At 38.1% G+C, this 19,030-nt stretch overlaps 2 protein-coding genes across 2 annotated transcripts; one reads left to right on the forward strand and one right to left on the reverse strand.

Moving 5' to 3' along the window:
• Nucleotides 1–306: 306 nt before the first annotated feature.
• On the forward strand, nt 307–1,365 carry LOC119514682 (olfactory receptor 1G1). The gene is given in 1 exon segment (XM_037810468.1): nt 307–1,365. A coding segment is annotated over 1 exon segment (1,059 nt).
• Nucleotides 1,366–15,002: 13,637 nt separating this feature from the next.
• LOC119514684 (olfactory receptor 1468) lies at nt 15,003–15,785 on the reverse strand. Its single transcript, XM_037810469.1, is given in 3 exon segments — nt 15,003–15,513; nt 15,515–15,548; nt 15,614–15,785. Coding segments are annotated over 3 exon segments (696 nt in total). The 5' UTR covers nt 15,765–15,785.
• Nucleotides 15,786–19,030: the final 3,245 nt, after the last annotated feature.

Here is a 19,030-nt window from a genome sequence, read left to right on the forward strand (position 1 = left end):
CCTTGGCCTTTTTAAGTATTGGAAAACTATGCTAAAGATTTAAATGACCTGTGAAATCTTAGATTTTATTAATGTCACAATTTTCCATGTGAACACAAGAACCAGGCCAGCAAACAACCCCAAGCTACCCTCCAAATACAGGTACTGGATTAAAACTTACTATTATAAGTGAAAACCCTCATCTCTCTTTGCAAACAAATCTTTGATTTCCCATGGCACCAAACACAGGCCTTTGCAAATATTCAGTTGAACAAGATGAAGTTGCCATTTTTGTAGGTCCAAACAGACATATATTGGAAATGTCATATGATCCAACCTAACACTAAATCTACATTGGGACACTGCCTTATTTTCAGAGTTCACAAGCCAAGACTTAGCAACCTCACTCAGTTAACCCAACTTTCTTCTTCCAGACAAATGGGATGGGAAAACCTGTCCAGTGCCTCAGAATTCATCCTCCTTGGGATCTCCAAGCAGCTGGATCAGCAGGATGTCCTCTTTGGGCTGTTCCTATCCATGTACCTGGTCACAGTGGCAGGCAACCTCCTCATCATTCTGGCCATCATCTCTGATGCTCAACTCCACACCCCCATGTACTTCTTCCTGGCCAACCTCTCCCTCACTGATGCCTGCTTTGTATCCACCACTGTTCCCAAGATGCTGGCAAACATATGGATCCAGAATCAGGTCATCTCTTAAGCAGGATGTCTATCTCAACTGTACTTTTTCATGTTGTTTGTGATGCTGGAGGCATTTCTCTTGGCTGTCATGGCTTATGACCGCTATGTGGCCATATGCCACCCACTCCATTACATTATGGTCATGAGCCCTGGGCTCTGCGTCCTCCTCGTGTCTGTCTCCTGGGTCATGAATGCCCTCCACTCCCTCCTACACACACTCCTGATGAACAGCCTGTCTTTCTGTGCAGACCACAAGATCCCACACTTCTTCTGTGACATCAACCCCCTGCTGAGTCTATCCTGCTCAGACCCTTTCATCAGCGAGCTGGCAATCTTTACCATTGGGGGGTTCACAGGCCTGGTTTGTGTGCTCAGCCTGATTATCTCTTACACATACATTTTCTCAACCATCCTGAAGATCCCCTCAGCTCAGGGAAAGCAGAAAGCCTTTTCCACCTGTAGCTCTCATCTCTCTGTTGTCTCTCTCTTCTTTGGGACTTCCTTTTGTGTTTATTTCAGTCCCCCCTCAATCCGCTCAGCACAGAAGGGTACAGTTGCATCAGTGATGTACACAGTGGTAACCCCTATGCTGAACCCCTTTATCTACAGTTTGAGGAACCAAGATATCAAGTCTTCCCTTAAAAAGTTAATTTGGGTTAGGAAAATACATTCCCCTCAGTGGTAGTGACTTGACACCCAATGTGGGGGTCCCCACCTTTCTGCATTCACCATATAACGCAATGAAGAATGGAAAAGGGAGAAAAATGGAAGACCTCACTTCCAGTGCCTGTGATCTAAACCTGAAATATTTCATGCCTAAGCTATGGAACTGAATCAGAACAAACCCATCATCAGGTCAATGTCATTAGTTTATATTCTTATCATCATAATTTCTAAAGACATAGCCATCTAGATTTATAATATGATAAAGAATGTGCTTGAATACTTCTGAAACAACATGAAATAGTTCATGACCAAAATAAAGGAATATCATGACCAAAATAAGGAGCTGGGCTGTTGTATGTAAACTCTAAGAAAGAAAACCCTCCTCCCAAGATAACCATGACCTTGATGACCTGAACACCTACCAGTGGTGTTTCTACCACTGTGAAGCCCCCATGCTAAATGACTAAGAACTGGGGCTGGGAAGATTTGGTAAATCTAGGGTCCTTAGGTAGACTCACTGCAGTGTTTTACCAGGCATCTAAGACCCAAAGTCCTCCTCCCATCTTAAATTTCACATGAAAACTCACTTTTCTCCTTGGAGCAACTTTTTCCAAGTCTTTTTATCTTTGTAGCCCCCAAGCTTACCATGTGACACAATACCAAGCACCAGTTAACATGGGCTGAACCCCACTGGATGGTTGCAATCATAAAGTTAGGGCCAGGAAAGGATGGTTTTTATATACAGTTCATAATCTCTTGCCTGAATGATTGAAACCCCCTCCTCGTTGGTCTTGGGTTCCCAGTCTTTCCCTGTTCCATCCAACCTGCATACCACAATCAGATTAATCTTCATAGAATACGGTGATGTCGCCATCACCACTCTCCAGTGGCTTTATACTGCCTGCAGAATGAAGTTCAAACTGTTTATCCATGCATTAAGACCCACAATAACCAATCCATACCTTATATGGTCCACAGTTAGCTCAGACTATTCTGTATTTCCCCAAAATCAACTTAGGCCAATATCTCATAAAACATTGATTATTATTAATGGATACAAAGAAGAATTTGGGAAGCTATGTCAGTAAAAATTGTGGCAAAAATCTGTACAAGGTACAGGCATAACCAGTAACTTTCTATAAGAAAATAAAATACTACTGCATGCCATTTTTCATTCTTGATGTCTTTGCTTCCTATTAGGTATTTGATTGTATGCTACAGTAACATAGGCTGTGATTGAGGCAGTGTCCAGTGGAGGTCAGCTGTGGATAGCCTATTCACCCCCTTCCAATTCACCTTATAGTAAACCCACATACTATCTTCTGACAATAAAAAATAACATAACAAAGTGGTAGGTGACATGGGCTATAGAGTTAACTGGAGCAAGTTCAAATCTTGTACTTGTCATTGTAAGATGTATGACCTTGGAAAACTACTCAATCTTTCAAAGCAAGTATAACCTACCTCACTGTGCTATTTTGAAGTTTAATTATGATCGTGTGTGTAAAGAATTGATTGTGATCATTAAATGAGATACACATGTAAGCATGTAAAGGGTTATTTCCTAATACATAGCATAATTTCAATAAGTGTTAGCTGTTATGGTGGTAATTCTTATTAAAATGAAAGCTGAACAGCACCAGTTAATGCTATTTCAGTCCCAGGAACTTCCAGTAAGGAACTGCCCATAGCTTACTCTATGAAACTAGAAGAGACTTTATGTTTAAAATCACTCATTTGGAGAACATTGTAGGGTTTAATGTGGGATTGTCTACTTACTAGTGAGATTCATATGAAGAGAACATTTCAGTCTGCTTTTTAAACCACACTTACTGCACACTTAACTTTACAGTAAAAATTTACCTAAACTACCAAGGTTTACACCATTCTAAATTCCCTCCTAATTCACTGACAGACATGCATCTTTCATTGTTTAGATTAAGGTGCACCAATATTTTTAGTTCTACTTTTAAACTTAAATTATTTTTCACCCTTTCACTTATGAATTTCCAGGTACCAACACAGTTTACATGCTTACCATAATGGTTGTTTTTGAGGGGTGCCAATATAACTTTACACCATAGTTTGCTCAAAAATTCCCATCCTGTTCTATTTGTAGATGAATTCAAATTTTTCAATATTAAAAATATCATTTCCATAACATTGCTTTTTTATGTGATTTTTTTCTCCTATGCTTAAACATTAATATATCCACTTATCATTATGGATAGCTTAAAGTTCCTATCATATATTGCCAAATTTGCTATCAAAATGTAGCTCTTTCCCTGTAGCCTCACTGATACTGATTTTCACTATTTTTAACTGGCTTAATAAATATATAAAAACATAATTTCATTATTGATAAGGATAATTTTTCAATGTGTATTGAAAACTGAAAATTATTCCTATCATCCAGGGTTCCAGAAAATTTTCAATGTTACTACCCTTCAATCTAAAAATATAGAAATATATATTTCCATATCAATTTAAAAATAGAGAAATATATAAATAGAGTACTATGGTGCCCTCATCACACATTTGAGGAAACATTCTTAAACAAAGGAAATAAGTTATTTTATCAATCACTTAAGTCGTTTCCTGCTAGATAAACATGCCCACTAAAACCACTAGAATTTAACATTGTATTGAAGATATTAAACCAAGCAATTAGAGGGAATGAAATTAAATGCATAAAAATGTCTAGTCATGAGGAAGTAACAGGACTTATCCTACCAATGTAAACAACTGGAAAACTGGACACAATATAAGAAACAACTATTTTCAAATACAGGGCAATAGACAGCAAGGACTGTGATATTGGGGAGATGGGAAACAAATGAGGTGAGCTTTACCATTGCACACACTTTTTACCTGGAAGCAATTTCCAGACTGTGGCACAGCGAGGGAGAACCCAAACAGAGCCAAGAAATTTCTTTGAATCGAAAAGACAGCTATCAATATTCAGGAAGTTTGGGGTGGCTAGAATTTGTGGGATAGAGTTATGGAGAGGAGGGAACTACACAGAAAAAGAATAACATTTATCTGCCTAGGGATTTCCTTGAGTTTTTTGTTGAATACCAATCTGTGCATTCATCAAATGAAAATCCCATGAGGAAAGAGCAACTTCTAAAGGAAAGAAAATGCTGGAGACCTGAGAGCAAATAATTCTCTGCATTCACACTGTATTGGGAATTGTTTGAGCACTCTCCAGCCAAAGTGAAGAGCTCTGGAATAAACAGGTCATTCAGGAGAGAAACAATTGGGCCAGGTGCCAGATTTTATAGAACGCTAAATTGGCCCTAAAATAAAGGCTATTCTAGGTAAGAACTAAAAGAATTTTTAAAGCAGCTTCAATTCTAGAGATGTATTTTTAAAAAGATTTCTGAGATTAGAAACTAAGAAGACTGGTTAAACAACTGATTAATCACAACTAAAATGAAAATCAGAGAAGTGGAAAACACAGGTGAAGACACCCAGTACACTCAAACAGAAAAAGTAAAAAATGAAGAGTTGGTAAAGAGAGATCTATTTTACCTCTATAGAATGGCAGAGGGAAAAAATAGAGAATGAAAGGAAATATACTCCAAGATAATAGCTGAGAACCTTCTACAACAGATGAAACTACTATCCTTAGAGTCACACAGCACAACAAATCTCAAGCACAAATAAAAAGAAATATTTATCCTTAAATATCATAGGCAAAGTGCAGAACACCAAAAATAGAATATCTTTAAAATATCCAAAGAATAGAAACTAATTACCCATAGCACAGGGACATCAGGTTGACCATAACAATAACAGTCAGAAAAGAGTTGAGCAATCTATTCAAAAGCAGAAAGAAAATAGCAGAATTGTATGTCAAATGAAAACTCTCTTTCAAGACTGACTTTAAGGGAAAACACAGTGCACAATGGAGGGGAAAGGCTGACAGGACCCTAATCCACAATAAATCTTAAAGCCAGTACTGGTAGGTCTATTAGGTATTGTATGGGACCTAGAATGAAGAATGATAAAGGACACAATATCAACAATGATGTGTTCTGACTGGAGTTTATCAAGCCTTTACCATATATATCTACATATAGGAAATACAGGGGTGTAAGAAACTGATGCCCAAGAGGTAATCAGAAAAATCCAGAATATGGAACATTCCCCAGGAGAATTAGTAGAGTTTCTTGAACAAGTCCATGTTAATTGAAAACATAAATGAAAAAAAAGAAAGAAAAAAATGGCTTCAAAAAGACCAAACTAATTCACCTATAATTCGACTGTCAGCAATGGAAGTCCCACATTCCTTAAAGAAATACACAAAAATCCAACATTCAGCAATGTAAAACTCACAATGTCTGGCATACAATGAAATATTATTAGACATACAAAGAAGCAGAATATTTAACCCATAATTAGAAGAAATATCAGTTAATAGGAACAGACCCATAAATGATACAGATGATGGAACTACCAGACAAAGGTGTTAAACACCCTCTTATAAATGTTCCTTAAGAAGAAGAATGTAGAGGGTAGGGGAAAGATGATGGCATACAGAGGTGTGGAACTTAGTTAGTCCCCTAGAGCAACTAACAAACAACCAAGAACAACTAGTAAATAATCTGGAACAACTGCTGGAGGACAACCATGACTGTCCACACATCATACACCAACCTGGAAGGGGTGCAATGGCTGAGATCACAGCATAAAAGCTGTAAGTAAAAACTGCAGAACCATGCCGGGAGACCCCCCACCCCATGGTAGGCTGAGCTGCAAGACCTCAATGTGGGAGAAAGCAGCATTCCTGGAGCAAGCAAATATAGCTCAAGCTAGCTCCAACTTGGGTTTTAAAAAATGTGGATTGCTGAATACAAGGTACAAACATAGACAAACCCCTAACAAGCAGCAAAGTACCCTGAGGTCACTCCCAGTGGAGAGGAGAAGGGGCTGGTGGAAAAAAAATTCTTTTGAAAATACAGAGGCTTTTAGAGATGGCTCACCTGAGAGAGCCAAAAAATGCCTGCATCCTATGAAAGGGAGCCCAGAAGACAGGTGTTATCTCTGGCTGACGGGAGAAACCGGGGGGCCATGGATTAGCTCGGAAAAGGGGCTTTCTTTCTCTTTTTCTCTCTCTCAACCTGAATGGCTCAGCCATTTTCACTTCACAATGCTCTGACCCAGACAGGGGTGGAGTTAACAGAGTCAGAGAGACAAAGAAGCAATGCAAGTGCTGAAGATAACTACCTAGGAGGTGTATCTTCCCTAAGAGGAAAGAGATGGGGCCCAGCTCTAGTGCCTGCCCTCCCTTCAGAACTCAGACCCCAGGGCCTGGGGGAAAACAACTTAAGCTGAGAATTAAAGGGACTACACTTCTTTACACCACTGGGGAGCAACAGGCAGAAAGGCGCCACCTGCTGGGCAGGTTAGGAAAAGCACCGTGGCTAGATAAACATGCCCACTTAAACCACTATAATTTAACATTTCCTGTTCTCAGACAGGAAAGTCTGTCAATCTTCTAGGACACACCCTCAGGGAAACCTGACACAACATATAGCCCCATTCTGAGACCTGAGCCCATTCTGGTCTGGGAAAATCTGATTGGGGTAGTCAAGGAAACCAGATGCCTAAACAACAGAAAACTACAAATCACACTTGAAAAAATGAAGATATGGCCCAGTCAAAGGAACAAACTTACACCTCAACTGAGATAAAGTTGAGATATTGTTTCACACTAATGAAAAAATTAATTAAAGATTTTCAAACAAATATGCTAAATCAAATCAAAAACCAAGCCAAGGAGTTTAGGGAAGATATCACAGAAGAGATGAAGGATATACAGGCAAACATAAGGTACAAATCAAAAGTTTGAAAAAATGACTGGCAGAATTACAGAAATAAAAGGCACAACACAAGAGATGAAAAACACAATGGAGACATACAACAGCAGACTTCAAGAATGAGAAGAAAGGATTACTGAACTAGAGGACAGGACATCTGAAATGCCACACACAATAGAACAGATAGAAAAAAGAATGGAAAAATATGAGCAATGTCTCAGGGATTTGAATAACAACATGAAGTACATGAATGTATGTGTCATGGGTGTCCCAGAATGAGAAGAAAAGGGAAAAGGGACAAAAGCAATAATAGAGGAAATAATCAATGAAAATTTCCCATCTCTTATGAAAGACATAAAATTACAGATCCAAGAAATGCAGCATACCCCAAACAAAATAGATCTGAATAGACCTATGCCAAGACACTTAATAATCAGATTATCAAACTTCAAAGACAGAGAGAGAATTCTGAAAGCAGCAAGAGAAAAGCAATCCATCACATACAAGGGAAGTCTGATAAGACTATGTGTGGATTTCTCAGTAGAAACCATACAGGCAAGATATCTGTACGCCAATGTTCATAGCAGCAATAGTCACAATTGCCAAGAGATGGAAACAACCCAAATGTCCTTCAACAGATGAATGGATAAACAAAATGTGGTATATACACAAGATGGAATACTATGCAGCAGCAAGAAGGAACAATGTTATGAAACATATGACAACATAGATGAATCTTGAAGACCTAATGCTGAGCGAAATAAAACAGGCACAAAAAGAGAAATATTGTTTGTTACCACAAGTGTGAACACTGAAAAATGTAAAATAAATGGTTTATATTCTAGAATGTAGGGGACCTAGTGACAGACAGCAAATAGTGAAGGGGGAATGATAATCTAATAAGAACAGATAAGTTATCGTAGGTAAATTTAATGTTCTGGGAATGCTCAGGGATGACTATGGTTTATAAATCTCTGGAGGTTATGGTAGGAACAAGTGAGCAGAAATGTAGTTATTTTAGTTATTTTAGGTTGTTTTTCTTATTACTTTGTTGGGTTATAGTCTGTTTATTTTCTTTGGATAGAGTAGAACATGTTGGAAGCAATGTAGCTATTTTAGGTTATTTGTTTTTTTCTTATTCCTTGTTTTGATTTTGTTTGAAGTGTTGCTATTTTTTTCAATTTTTTGATAAAGTTAAAAAAAATTGAGTGAGTGTGAAAAAAAAGTAAATGAACAATGTGGGGAGGAGGAGAGTGGGGAGGAGGAGAATGGAATGTTTTGGATGTTCCTTTTTATTCTAATTTTTATCTTATTTTTTGGAGTAATAAGAATGTTCAATGATTGTGGCAATCAATGCACAACTATGAGCAACTGATTGTACACCTTGAACGACTGCATGTTATTCAAATATATTTTGATAAAAATGCAATGAAAAATAAATAAATTAAAAACTCTATATCCAAAAAATACCCTCCCAGGGCATCTTAGCTGCCCAGCGAGGCTCCAATTCTTAGGTACATACTAAGATCTCTTTTCTCTACCACTATACTCATGCTGATAAGGACCATTAGAGAAAAGCCCATAGTTAAAGATATGAGTATGTGCCACAAAAAATTCATCATCTTCTGCCTCACTAAAGCTCCCCAGAAATGCTCAAGATCCTTTTATTCACCCACTGGCCAGTTCCTCCTTCCATTTTCAACTTCAACCTTTGCACACTTTCATTATGCATTGTAGGACACCCATATACCCCAAACTCAGATGACTACATCATCTCATGCTTCACAAGTTCTCCAATTATTTCTACAAATTTACATTTGGACATGATTATTCTTTTTCTTTAATCAATGTTGGCCACCTAGGTTTTTATATGATTGAAGTTTGGCAAAGTAACAGAGACTGAAATTTAATTACTTTGCATGTGTTGTGCTCTGTTAATGGGTCAGCAATGTTAGGATAATTAAAAGCATATGTTACACATAATTAATAGATACATACATTTTTACTTCATAAATTTTATTTTTCCAGTTTTCACTTCTATTTCAGCAAAATTACTAATTATGTTGCTATAACTATGTTTATAAATTTACATGTTCCATTGATAGTGATCTAAATGATTAAAAATTAAAATATTATTGTATTCAAATATGCAATTTCATTAAAATGTAAATTAAAATAAATGGAAAAATTTGAGAAATTAGCATTATTTCTCATGGTTTCAAAAAAGTCTTTTCTTCTAAAATGTTGAAATTATGTATTAAAAGAAAATGCAAATTTTAACCATCAAATATTGATTGAAATTAAATAAAGCTGACATTTTTTAATTTATTAAAATTTTAATTAAATTGTATTAAATATTTTTACAAAAATTAACTAGCTTCAGTTTTATTATTCAAGGTTCATCTAGTTGCCAATATAAAAAATAAAAATCACATCCCATACATGATACATTGCTCTACATGTATAAAAATGTAAAGTAATGCAAATTATTTAATATACATGTTCTTCAGTGGCCAGGTGAACTTTTGCTTTGTTTTTAATTCAATTTCATTAAGATATATTCACAAACCATACAATCACCCACAGTGTACAATCAATTGTTCACAGTACCATTAAATAGTTGTGCATTCATCACCACAATCAATTTTCAAACATTTCATTACCACACGAAAAAAGAATAAGAATAAAAATTAAAGTAAAAAAGAACACCCAAAATATCTCATACCCCTCCACTGCTCCCTATTATTCATTTGCTTTTTGTTCTCACTTTTCTACTCATCTGTCCATACACTGGATAAAGGAAGTGGGAGCCACAAGGTTTTCACAATCACATATGCACACAGTGTAAACTACATAGTTATACAACCATCTTCAATAATCAAGGCTACTGGTTTGCAGTTCAACAGGTTCTGGTATTTCCTTATAGCTATTCCAATACAGTAAAAACCAAAAAGGAATATCTATATAATGCATAAGAATAACCTCTGTAATGACTTGATTTGAAATTTCTCAGCCACTGAAACTTATTTTGTTTAATTTCTCTTCCCTCTTTTGGTCTAAGACTTTCTCAATCCCACAATGCCAGGGCCAAGCTTATCCCTGTGAGTTGTGTCCCAGGTTGCCAGAGAGATTTACACCCCTAGGAGTCATGTCCCACATAGATGGGAGGGCAGTGAGTTTACCTGCATAGTTGGCTTAGAGAGAGAGGTTACATCTGAGGAACAAAAGAGATTCTCTGGGGGTGATGCTTGGGCACAGATATAAGTACTCAGCCTCTCCTTTGCTGTAAAAAAGTTCGTAATGGCAAGCCCAAGATTGAGGGCTTGGCCTTCTAAATTGGAAGCCCCCAATTCTTGTGAGAATATCACCTATTCTCCAGGTGGGGAAGTTTAATATTTCCACATTTTCCCCCAGTCCATTTTTATTCTCTGCCCACATTTCTCTGGGATGTAAAAGAGCTTCAAGCTAACCTGTACAAACCAACCAGATCTCACTCCCTATTCAAGGTTCCATGTAATTATGGTGTTTGAATAAACTCACCACATAAGTTAAATTATATAGTGTGCTACAAAAAAAAAATATCGATTTTGCACCTAATAAACATCTCTTCCTTTGGTCACACACAGAAGTTGAAGATTTAAAACACCATCCATATCATCCTTTACCCATTAGTCTGACTTACCTTAGTCCTAATCAAGTCCATTTCATTCATATCTCTAATTGAAGTCTGATCTCTTTGTCATATTCTTTAACATTTGCTGTATGGGGTAATGCTGACATTCATAGCTGCTGGACTCTGGCTCTGAGTCTCAGGTGTCACACAGACACCCAAAGTTCCAATCATATACACAAAAGAGCTCAGCACCTCAGAATTTAGAAATAGCCATCACAACTCAGGAATAGATGTAACTGTTGTAAAACCTTACAATCTAGGACCTTTAACTGATAAACTATGTTCTCAGACTCAATTCTCAGAGTTTGCACATTATAGTTAGTCCATATTAGTGAAGCATTATAATGTTTTTTTCTTTTCACTTCTGGTTTATTTCACTCAACAAACTGTCCTCAATGTCCATTCACCTAGTTGCATGCATCACAACTTCATTCCTTCTTGTAGCAGCTCAATATTCCATTGTATGTATACCACAGTTCACCATTCCATTCATCAGTCAATGTACCCTTAGTCCATCTCCATCCACTGTGAATCATGAATACTGACACCATAAACCCCACTGTACAAATGTTGATTTGTGTTCCTCTTTTCAGTTCTTCCAATTATATACTCCAAAACAGAGTTTCAGGACCATATGGCAACCCCATAGTTAGCTTCCTGTGGCACCACCACTGCCCTCCAGATGGGCTGCACCATTCTACTTGCCCACCAATGGTGATTAGGTACACCTATCTCTTTCTCCACATTTTCTCCAGCACTTGCATCTCTGTTTATTTTTAGACAGTTTTAATCATACACCATACATTCCCTCCAAAGTAAACAATTAATGGTTTCCTGTATAATTACATGGTTATGCATTCACCACCACTATCGATATGAGGTCCTTTCCATTTCTTCCACAAAGAAAGAGGAAGAGGTGAAAAAATCAAAAAGGAAAAGAAAGAAAAAATGAGAACTGAAGGCAACAAATGAAAAAACAAAATTAAAATAAAATAAAATAAAAAGGTCAGAAAACACCGCCACCACCAAGATTCGCATACCCTTCTCTTAAATCCCCCTCTAACAGACATTTAGCTTTGGTATAGTGCCTTTGTTACAATTAATGGAAGCATATTACAATGTTACTGTTAACTATAAATTCTAGTTTGCACTGATTGTATTTTTCTTCAATATCATTCCATGTTCAACACCTTGTAAAACTGACATTTATTTGTTCTCATTCATGTAAAAACCTTCTTATATTTTTACATTCCATCACAATCATTGACCACTCTAGGTTTCACTAAGTTATACCATCCCAGTCTTTATCTATCTTTCTCTCTGGAGTCCTACATGTCCCTAACATTCCTCTTTCAACCATACTCAGTCATCTTTGTTCAGTGTACTTAAAATATTGTGAGTACACTAGTATTGTGCTATCCATTACTGGATCTATGCAATCAATCCTGTTGAACATTCTGTACTCCTTCACGATCAATTGCCTGATATTTACCCTCTTTCTATCTCCTGGTATCTTCATTTCTACACTCTTCTCCAAACCTCTCCTGTCTTTTCCTGTCTCTCTGTAACACTCCCTTTAGTATTTCTTGTACAGGAGGTCTCCTGTTCTGAACTCTCTCAGTGACTGTTTATCTGTAAATATTTTAAACTCTCCCTCATTTTTGAAGAACATTTTTCCAGATATAGGATTCTTGGATGGCAGTTTTTCCTTCAGTGTCTTGAATATATCATTCCACTGCCTTCTCACCTCCATGTTTTCTACTGAGAAATCCACATTTAGTCTTATTGAATTTCCCTTATATGTGATGGATTGCTTTTTTCTTGCTGCTTTCAGAATTATCTCTTTGTCTTGGACATTTGCCAATCTTATTAGTGGGTGTCTTGGAGTAGGTCTACTTGGACCAATTCCATTTGGGGTATGCTGCACTTCTTGGACCTGTAATTTTCTGTCTTTCATAAAAGTTGAGAAACTTTCATTGATTATTTCCTCTATTATTCTTTCTGCCCATTTCCCTTCTCTTCTCCTTCTGGAACACCTATACCATGAATACTCATGCACTTTATTTTGTCATTCAGTTCCCTGAGCCCCTGCTCACATTTTTCCATTCTTTTTCCTATCTGTTCTTTTGTGTGTAAGATTTCAGATGCCTTGTCCTCTAGTTCAGTAATCCTTTCTTCTGCCTCTTGAAGTCTGATGTTGTATGTCTCCATTGCATTTTTCATCTCTTCCTTTGTGCCTTTCACTCATAAGTTCTGCCATTTTTTTCAAAGTTACAAATTCTTCCTTATGGTCATCCAGTGTCTTCTTTATATCCTTCATCTCTTTTGTCACATTTTCTTTCAACTCATTGATTGAATTTAGAAGATTTGTTTGAATATCAACCTACAAATCTTCAGAGCATTTAGATGTAGTGGTCTTTTGTTTCAAAGACCTTGGGCAATAGAAGAGAAGTCTCCTCCTGGGACCTGAACAATGGAAGTTACAAGAGTGGTGCTTCCCATCATGGATCACACAGTGTGCTTGTGATCTGTGGAGCTCTCAGAAGCAATGGTTCTCATCTGGGGGTGATTTTTCACTGCCACCTCCTCCCCCACTGCAGAGGACATTTGGAAATGTCTGGATAAATTTCTAATTTGTCACAACTGGTGTGTTTTGGGGAGGGTGTTGTTGTCATCCAGTGGATAAAAGCCAGGGGTGCTGCCAAAATCCCACAGTGCACAGAACAGCAACCACAGCAAATAATTATCCAGGCCAAAATGTTGACAGAGACAGGATGGAGCATGTGGCCCCAGGCAAGGGCCCTTCTGGCCCAGGTGCAAAGACAGTTCTGGCAAAGGCTGTGTTCAGTTTGCGGACCTGCTTCATTTGACCGGAACAGTGTTAACTTATTTTCATTAGTTATCCATATTCTGAAATTGGAAGACTGCCATAAAAACCCAGACATGCAGTTTATGTTGACAATCTGGGAGATATCATGATCCTGAGCCCACATTCCTATATAGCAACAGCCCCTACCCCTAGCTGAGTAGCCACTGGTCCCTTCAGACATGGCACAAACCTCTGGCTCATGACAGTCCCCAGCATTTATCATTGCATGTTAGTTACTGATTTTTTCAAAGTAAAGGGGAAATTAAACATTTTGTGGATTTGCGTGGATATCAAAAATGGAAAAATAAACAAAACAATTGTGTATTTTTTCAGGAAAACAAAATAAAGAATGTTTGTGGAAATGTAAAGTAGTCCAATCTGTCTAATATACAAATAAATTGTACCTGAGTCGGAAGTATTTTTCATTAAGGAAATATTACAATGATCAATATACAGGAAAAAAAATGAGATGAAAAAAGTTAAATAACACAGCTTATTTTTCAATAAGAATAAAACAAGTATTGATATTGTGAAATGCTGCAGTATTAAGTCAAATAACTGAATGGGCATCAAACCTTTTAGGGATTTTGAGAGCACACAAGAGCTTTGAAGTTTAGCATAAAAGTTGCTTTAAACAAAAATAAGCACTCAGATGTAAGTCTATAGGAATTTGAAAATATGGATATAAATAATACCACTCCATTAACCATATTTATTTGTGATGCTGATGAAAATGATCTTTCCAACAGAATTTTGGATATGATTCTCATAATGGGCACAAAATCAAGAATTTACTCAAATTTCTGTTGGAGAAAAGAACTTGAGAATTTTAATGTTAACTGGTCAAAATTAGAATGTCTGACCATGATCTGCATTCCTGCAGTAGTAGTAATGATGAACAAACTTGTTTTTAAAAACACTAAATCCTAAGTGGCAATATTTTGCACAGACACTGGAATGTAAATTCATTCACTGCAATATTTCTTAACTGCTAAAAACCCAAAAACAAAATCTATCATAGAATAGTGATTAATGTCACAAACTGAATGTGCTCCTGAGACTTGGACCCGGCATCCAATTTTTGTGCTTGGAATCACAAGATGGTAGCCTAATGTACTACATGGAGGTCAGGAATGGGGCCTAAAAGACTTTGAAATGTTCAAAGAAATTGAGTTACTCATATCAGGCAATTAAAAAAAAATTCATCATCTAACAAAAGCCAATGATTTAGAGTTGTATTCCATTATCAACATTCCATTATTTATCAAATAATGGTAAAATCTCAATTGTTACCATTTAAAAAAAAAATTTCCTTTTTGCAAAAGACATTCCAAGGCTTCCTTCATGTCATTGTTCCTCAGGCTGTAGATGAAGGGTTTCAGCATGGGGGTCACCACCGTATACATCACAGTCATGATGGTCTCCTTAATAGTAGAATGATTAGTTTATGGACATAAGCAGAGAACAATAACTGTTGCATAGGACAGTGACACCATGGAGAGGTGAGGAGGCAATACATGCATAGGACATGATGAGAAGAATGGGATGATGAGAAAGAGGCTTCCCATGGAAAATGTCACCAACCCACTGATGGCAGTGTCAGAGCAGGCCAGCTTCAACAAAGCAGATGTGTTACAGAAAAATTATGGGATCACATTCTCAGCACAGAAAGACAGCCTGGCCATGAGCAGGGTATACAACAGAGCATGGGCAGTGGTCAGCACCCAGGACAGCACCAACAGAGCTGGACAGAGCTGGAGGTTCAGGATGGTGGTGTAGTGCAGGGGGACGCAGATGGCCATGGGCCATGGCCACAAGAAGGAAAATCTCTAGAGCTAAAAATACTAAATTAAATAAATTAATAAATGAAAAAGAAAGAAAGAAAAGAAAAAAGAAAAGAAAGAGAAGAAAAGGTGAAAATACATCTTGGCCAGGCAACCTGCATAGGAGATAGATGGGACTTGACTCTGCAGGTTCTGAAACAATTTGGGCATTGTGACAGAGGAAAAGCAAAACTCAGAACAGGACAAGTTGCTGAGAAATAAAAACATGGGTGTGTGGAGGTGGGAGTCCAGGTGAGGGTAATGATGAAGGGGTTCTCTAAGGATGGTGGGTAAGATTTGTGACTAGTACAAGGTGCACAGAAGAGATTCAACTGTTTAACAGCAGGCCCAGAAGGAAGAACTCTGAGATGACAGTTTGGTTCCTTTTAGGCTGTGGTTCAAGTATCTTTATGAAGATTAAATATGTCTCTCTGGCATGTGGCCTACTGTCAAATGTGGATAAGTGAGAATTTAGACACAGCTAGCAGGCTGACTCTTGCACCCACCACTCTGTTACTGCCCCATCAAAGTCATCAATGACATCCATGTCTCTAAATCCAATAATGTCGCACATTCACCACTAAGGATCACTTCCTCCTTCATGAAAGTCTCCTTCCTCTTGGCCATGGTGACACTTCACCTTCCTAGTTTTCTTCCTGCTTCACTTGTGATCCTTCATGCTTTCCTTAGGGAGATCCTCTTGCTCCATCATCCTTTGAATATTGGTGTTTCTCAGAGAATTTTCCTTCTACACTTTCCCCAAATTTGCCAGTGAATCCCAAATGTATTTCTTGAGCCCAGACCACTCCTCTGAGCTACACATCTGGATATACCCAATCTTTATGATATTAAGTTTTTGGTCTTCCCTGCCCCATATATGCTCCACTCCCAGTGTTCTCTAGCTCAGCAACTGACAGCACTGGCTACAAGTTATCCAAGCCAGAAACTTGAGACCCCTCACCCTTGACTCCTCCATTCTCATTTGCTCCCCTCATTCAATCCCTCAAGCTTATCAATTCCTCTTTCTGAACATCTCCATGTATGCCCTTCTCTGAATCCCATGGCCACCATTCATGGTGCCTGGACAACTGCGACAGGTTTGGTCTCCCTACATCTACTCAAGCTCCCTTCTAAGCCCTTGTCTTTATCCAGAATCACTCTATAACCCTAACTGCTCATCACTATTCTAATTAGTTCCCCTTTTTATTAAGACAGCCCAAAATGATCCAGAGGTCCCACAAGTTTCTGCCTTCCCCTCTCCAAACTCCAGGTATGGGTTTCTCTCATTTTCTCAATGGCATTCTGCTCTCACCCACAAAGTAACATCATGCTTCTATACCTGGGACAAGCTGCCTCCATCCAACTGCATCCCTTCTCCTGGCAACTCATCCTCCAGGTCAATACATGTGGGATTATTTGCTCTTTGCTAGACTTTTAGGGTATAAAAAGTGTATACTTTGCTCTGCTGTATTCCAACACAGAATACATATATACTGGATTGTTTCAACAGAAACCAAAAACACTGGTGGTTAGAACATCTACTGTCCCTGAGACTTTATGGATAAAGAGCTCCCTTACATAAATCCTTTGTTTTTTATTTTTAGACCCAGCACTACAGACTGACCAGAAGTTTCCTCCTAAGGCCAAAATACTACACCATCTCAAGTTACCCTGTGATGTGGCTTAACACCAATCTAACCAGACAAAAAGACTATCACTTTTTTCCTTGAGATTCATCCCACATGATATCAAAGATATTGATGTGGGAAGAAATGAGACTCATGTGGAGGCTCAGAGAACATGGGAAAAACAAAATGAATAGGAATGATCTCCAATCTCTTGAACCCAGTTTCAGGTCTCCCCCAGATATCCCTCCCACAGTGTGACTCAGGATTGACAAAAAATATTAAGGAGGAACAATTCAGGATGAAGAAATACTCCTAGCCCTAATGAGACAGAATGTAGCCCTAACTTTGGGGTATTCACAAGATTTGAGGGTTTAATAGTTTCTCACATTTGGACAGAAGAAAGATGTGTTGATATCTTTTAGTGGGGACAAGGATCTATATTTGATTTCTTAGGAACGTCCCTCCTGGGAACAAGGTGAGATCAATCTCTTGTGTAAAATGTCTGATTAAGGAGCCCAAATCAATCAGATATCACTTACAAATTGTGCCATTGATGAGGCATAGGAGCTTTACCTACTGGTTCATTTCTCTGCATCTTATCCTCTTCAGCTTCCCAATATCAATGATGACATGGCCCTGCCTACCTCACAAAGTTACTGTAAAGTCAAAATCTCTTTTGAGAATTCCTTGCAAAGTACAGAGGACTCTGCAATACTTATGAATATACTATTTTAAATACAGTGGTTGTATCTGATAGACACAATCAAGATATTTATAGAACTTGGAGCAGTTAGTTGGACTTTGCACTGCCTTGGAGAACAATCATGCAGACTCATACAGAGCCTTAGTATTCTGGACTCTAAGGTTGGAGAACCCTGAAGGAGCCATCCACCAGCCCAACTCACCCAGTGTGCCTGAGGGCAACTCCAGAGCCCAACCCAGGACCCTGCTCCCCTTCACCCATCACAGGCACATGTAGAAACAGCCCCTGAGGTCATCATATAAGTATACACCATCCCTCTCACACCACTTGCTCTCTGTTGCCTTGGGCCTGAGGGACATTAGGTCCCAGTGGAAACTAGGTCCCAGAGAAACTTGATAACAAAGTAATTACCAAGGCTCTCTGAGGGACAAATCTCTTAGGAGTTCTAGGACAGGAACTTCTTAATTACTAGCCATCCTTGGGGTAGGTAAACAGGTATCAAAAGAAGAAATCTCATCCCCTAGCCCCACTGGAGATGCTTCTCTAGCTACCACAACCCACAAGACTTCTCCCTTCTCTGATGTTTTCATTATTTTAACTCCTAAAGGACTTGCTTTCTGAAGTACATAAGACTGATACCTATAGTTCAGTATTGCACAATTATTGCTTGAGAAACATTGTCCTGAGAACAGAGAATGAAGTAGTTTTTATTGATCCACTAATTAAATCATTTAGTTTCATTGTTTATCCATGTTACATTTAGGGAAAGTCACTTCGAGTAATTTGCTCACATCCATCATTACTGACTGTTGAAATCTAATCTCAGTTTTTTAAACATAGCACAACTGCTACCTCCTCCACAATGACTTTCCTAATGTCTTCCAGCTGGATCAGATAATTACATCTTGGATCTCTGTGAAATAACCAAGTGAAAATGATAAATGGAAGGAAAAGTGTTCCAAGCAGAGTGAGCAATATGTTTAAAGATTGAAGGAGTTGAGAGAACATGGCATACTCAAGAAACAAAAGGGGCAAGATGGCAGAGTGGTGAGGTGTAGGTTTTAGTTACTCCTCCAGGACAGTAGGTTGAAAGCCAGGAACTGCATAGACCAGACACCACAGAGCAATCTGACTTTAGGCATACTTCATACAACACTCATGAA

This window comes from Choloepus didactylus, chromosome 18 (genome assembly GCF_015220235.1).
Source record: "Choloepus didactylus isolate mChoDid1 chromosome 18, mChoDid1.pri, whole genome shotgun sequence".
Classification (NCBI taxonomy): Eukaryota; Metazoa; Chordata; class Mammalia; order Pilosa; family Megalonychidae; genus Choloepus; species Choloepus didactylus.